At 34.3% G+C, this 4,245-nt stretch overlaps 1 protein-coding gene across 1 annotated transcript; it reads left to right on the top strand.

The window, feature by feature from the left end:
• The first annotated feature begins 268 nt into the window (after positions 1-268).
• Positions 269-3,745, top strand: LOC127125607 (uncharacterized). Its single transcript, XM_051054385.1, has 5 exons — positions 269-482; positions 1,326-1,423; positions 2,042-2,201; positions 2,283-2,439; positions 3,160-3,745. The coding sequence occupies exons 3-5, from the start codon at positions 2,064-2,066 to the stop codon at positions 3,351-3,353; spliced, it is 489 nt and encodes a 162-aa protein (XP_050910342.1). The 5' UTR covers positions 269-482; positions 1,326-1,423; positions 2,042-2,063; the 3' UTR covers positions 3,354-3,745.
• Positions 3,746-4,245: the final 500 nt, after the last annotated feature.

The following is a 4,245-nucleotide window of genomic DNA, read 5'->3' as shown; positions in this document are numbered from 1 at the left end:
ATATAATATATACATTTACGTTGCAAATATAAATTAAGAAACATAAGTGACCTATTGAAGAAACTTCTTTTTTATAAATATAAGGCCCATAATTCAAACCCTCTTAGATTTTTTAAAATTTTAACTTTTATCATTTACAATAACATCTAAAAATTAAATAATAATAATAATTAATCTAGGTTGAATTAAATATATTTTTTTAAAATTTTAACTTCTATCCTTTAACACACAAAAAAAATTAAATAATAATAATTAGTCTTAATACTGAGACCAATTTTAAAAAGTCACTAACTTACATGAATTTAAGCCAAATTAACATGGCTTCGTGAATTTCTCATCCTCTGAAAAATGCAAACGTTCTTCTCGACTCCTCCTGCAAAGTTGCTCGTCGCCGTCGCCGTCGCTTCCACGCTTTCCGCCGGAACCTTTGCGTGACTTTGTCTACTATCTCTATCTTTGAATCTCGCTCTCCTTTCTGTTTGGTAAGTTCTTCCTCCACTGTGCATTGTATAATTTTAGGGTTTTTATTTCTTATGCTAAAGAGATGGAAGAGATGAAGAAATTGCAATTTCGACATCCAAACCTTAAACAGATATTGAGAATCCAAGAATTGAAGAGCGTCTTTACTTTGGAAATTCTTTAGAAAGTGATAGTGGAAATCGTCTTGCTATTTGGAAATATCCACCAAATTATGTTGATGCATACGTATGTTTGTGTAAGAGTTCAATGATCAAACATAGTTACATTGACATGTGTTTGTGAAAAGAGGAGTTACCTGTTGTTTTGTGTTCCTGGTTCTGTTTTTTGTGTAATAGAATTTAATTCTTTTTAATGATCAAGCACACCATAATCAGTTCTATTGCAATCTAGGGTTTTAGTTTTAGACTTAGCTAAATTTGTTTGTCTAGATTGAATATGTTTTGTTTTCTTAGTATATAGTTATAATGCCAACTAGGAAAGGAACAACATCACTCAGTACCTCTCAAAATTCATGTAATATTTGGACGGTAATCGGAACTTGTTGGAAACTCGTAGTTAAGTATCAAGTACGTATCAATTTTTTTTATTTTTTATTTTGGATTAAAAGACAGTCCAGACTGCTGCCTAATATATTTGAAGAGTGTCATGTAGTGTGGTGCCTGTGTTATCTTTTTGTCAAAATTCTACTACCCAGCAGCTACCCTGTTCTCATATTGGCTGGTAGCACCAAGTACTTATTATTGTACTATCCAAACACAAACTGCTTATCACCTTATTATCAGCTCATACGGCATATGCTCTTGTGTCATAACATTAGCACTTACAGAAGCTGTTTATCCAAACAGGCTCTATATTGGTCTCTGTTCCGGCAAAAAGTTTTGCTGCCACCATTCAAGAGCTATCGCCGGTTTTCCTTCTACTGTGTGCAACGTCGTACTCCCAGGTTTGTTTCAATGATTTTATCTTGTGGGTTCAATTGTTACTGTTGAGTGGGTTTTCAATTTGATTTGGTATTGCTTTATACACACCAATCGTGAGATTATTGATGTTTCTTTCACGATCGGCCTTGCTTTCACGATTTAAGCCAACAAATCCCCAACATTAGAATTATTGGCAACACTTTCATACACACATGGTATTCTTAGATTGAAACAAAGCTAACAAATTTTGTTTGTTTGTGTTCCTATATGTTTTCAATTATTTTATTCTTAATTGTTCTTTGCAAAATTCTGATTTGGCTCTTCTTCACTATTGTTGCAATCATTTTGTTATTCAAATATTGTTTTGATGGTTTTATAAACAATATTTCAATGATTGTTTTTGTTGACTTTGATTTCTGGTTTTGTTTTCTCAAAACTTAAACTGATTTTAGTTTTTAAATTTTTTCAAAACTCAGCCAAAACTGATTTTGGTTTTTGAAAATTTCAAAACATGAAACAAAAACCACACCGAATGGGTTAGTTTTTATAGCTATTGTATCATGAGTTGTTTTAACCAATGATCCAGTTTAGCCATTGTCTCATTTCCCCCTCTAACCATCTCACTACTCTGCTTCTGCTAGTTGCTGGTTTTGGAGGTGTGAAATGAAAGTTAGAGTTGTGTGTAGGAAACTATACGACTACATGCGCTATGATCTCAAAGAAATTGCTTTTCCATCCTCTTTGCCCAATCCTCCTAACCTTAAAAAGCGCCGCAAATTGACCTGGGAGCAGCGTATCTGGGTATGCCGTTTTCCATTAATAATAAATGCTTCCAACTTTTATCGCGTCGAGTAAGTCTGTTACCTCACATTCAGTTTTCAGGTTTTGAAACGAGCTACTAGGCTTTATGCTGCTAGCTGGGTTCGTGACATAGGTCCTGATCTTCGGCCAAATGACTACAAGACGGATGAAGTGACCGATGAACCTAATGCTAAGAAAACAACTAAAGATAAAGAACCCTCAACACTGGAGGATCTTGGTATTTCTCTGATTTAATTCTGTTATGCCATTTGGATTCAGTGGCTTCTTAAAACTAAGATTATTATATTGTATAAAAGTACAATGATGTTTGTCACTAGACTTTTAAAATTGTTTTGGTTACTTATGCTTTATGTCTATTTGTACTCATAGATTTTTGTCTGAATTATTTAAACCAACCATATATGTCTCGAACAAAATCTAATATAGCCAGTGCATTATCGACTGACATCAAAAGAAAGCAATTAGGATGATGCTTGGTATCAACTCAAAGATTACCTTCCCTCAGATGGCCAAAACACTCTTTGATGAACATGGACAATTAGTCTGATTTTTTCATTAACTTGTATGTCATGATTTTAAATTGCAGTCTGTGTATTGCAATGCAAAGGTTTTTGAAGGCTTCACAAAACAATGACTGCATTAGTCCATAATATTGCTCAATAACAAAGATTACAATAACTGTAATTGTAATTTAAAACCTTGTGTGCCACCCCCAGAGCACGGAGTTAAACTCTCAGCTCTTGCTGTTGAAGCAAAATTCTGTTTAGATTTTATTACTATGATGACTTTTATGGTTTATAACCTCCCCGTCCTTTATATTTGTTTTTGGTTTTGTCAACATTTTTTCTGGTTATGTTTTCAAATCATTGCTTTGAATTATAAGTTTGCAATGGTGATGTTGACCATCCATATGTATCTTTTAATGGTTAATGTACAGCTGTAGCTGCTAGAGGGGGCATGGAGACTCTCAGACCTGCTTTGCAGCGTGTGTATATGACCAGAGCTTCTGCATATAGGGATGCTATGAAGAGTTTTATAGAGGGATACCAAGAGGGTGTTCAGCAAGTAATGGAGAAGAAAGAAAATTCCAAAACTGAAGAAGATGCTGATGCATCAAAAAAATCAACTTGAATGTCTTCTCCTGCTTAGCCACCTGTCATCTAGAATCAGATTAGAAATTTAATTATCCCCGGAAATTCAAGGGTTTGAATGTACGTCGCACCGAGCAAATATAATTGGATATTCCAAAATAAAGCATCTGGGGTGGCTAAATATGCTGTGGAAGCACCTGAGTTATGTTTTTGCTATTTTTTGTTTTACGAATTTTGAATCTGTGTGCTTCTTTGTGATGTTTATAGAATTGGCATAAGTTGATTCCATGCTTATTTAGCAGCTATATCAAATGGTATATTTAGGGTTTGGTATTGTGTTTTTGATTTTGTAATCAATGGTTACTGAGCTTACTTATTCTATGAAAGTTGAGCTGGGGGCTCTGAATTTCATTCTCCCAATATTTCTTCTCATTGGTGGATAGTGAAAGAATTACCATAAGAATTCAAATATTCATTCATCATCATGTCACAATTGTATTTTTTCGGTTATCTTATAGATACATGAATGCACCTGCTTAAGTATATGTTTTCTATATGATTGCTTCTGGACTTGGGTGCATGGTTTCTTTGGCTAATGCTAATTAGTGTAGATTGTGCTATCATTTCTCATGAGTGGGATTCTTTTGGATTTTACAATAATTTCTGACTACACACGTTGTGCTCAATTATAAGCTTGAGACTGGGGGGTAGCACTTCTACCACGGGATGTAATCTTCTGCACATGTATGTGGAGGAAAAATTGGACCATGAGATGCAGGTTGAGAATAGTTTTAGGTTGAATAGTTTTAGTTTCATTGTGGAGATTGAGATAATGTGAAAGATAAGATCAATGAAGGCCCCACATAGTATTATTGCCTACAGCTTTTGGGTGTAAAGCCTGCTATATTGGACTTTCCTTATGAAGCATGCAC

The sequence above is a fragment of the Lathyrus oleraceus genome, chromosome 3 (genome assembly GCF_024323335.1).
Source record: "Lathyrus oleraceus cultivar Zhongwan6 chromosome 3, CAAS_Psat_ZW6_1.0, whole genome shotgun sequence".
Lineage (NCBI taxonomy): Eukaryota > Viridiplantae > Streptophyta > Magnoliopsida > Fabales > Fabaceae > Lathyrus > Lathyrus oleraceus.
This window is presented reverse-complemented; position numbering and strand designations above follow the sequence as displayed.

Excerpts from the sequence above, each read along its gene's own strand:
- LOC127125607 (XM_051054385.1), top strand. The coding sequence starts at position 2,064 with ATGAAAGTTAGAGTTGTGTGTAGGAAACTATACGACTACATGCGCTAT. Across the intron at positions 2,202-2,282 it reads CCTGGGAGCAGCGTATCTGG|GTTTTGAAACGAGCTACTAG; the intron begins GTATGCCGTTTT and ends TTCAGTTTTCAG. Across the intron at positions 2,440-3,159 it reads CTCAACACTGGAGGATCTTG|CTGTAGCTGCTAGAGGGGGC; the intron begins GTATTTCTCTGA and ends GTTAATGTACAG.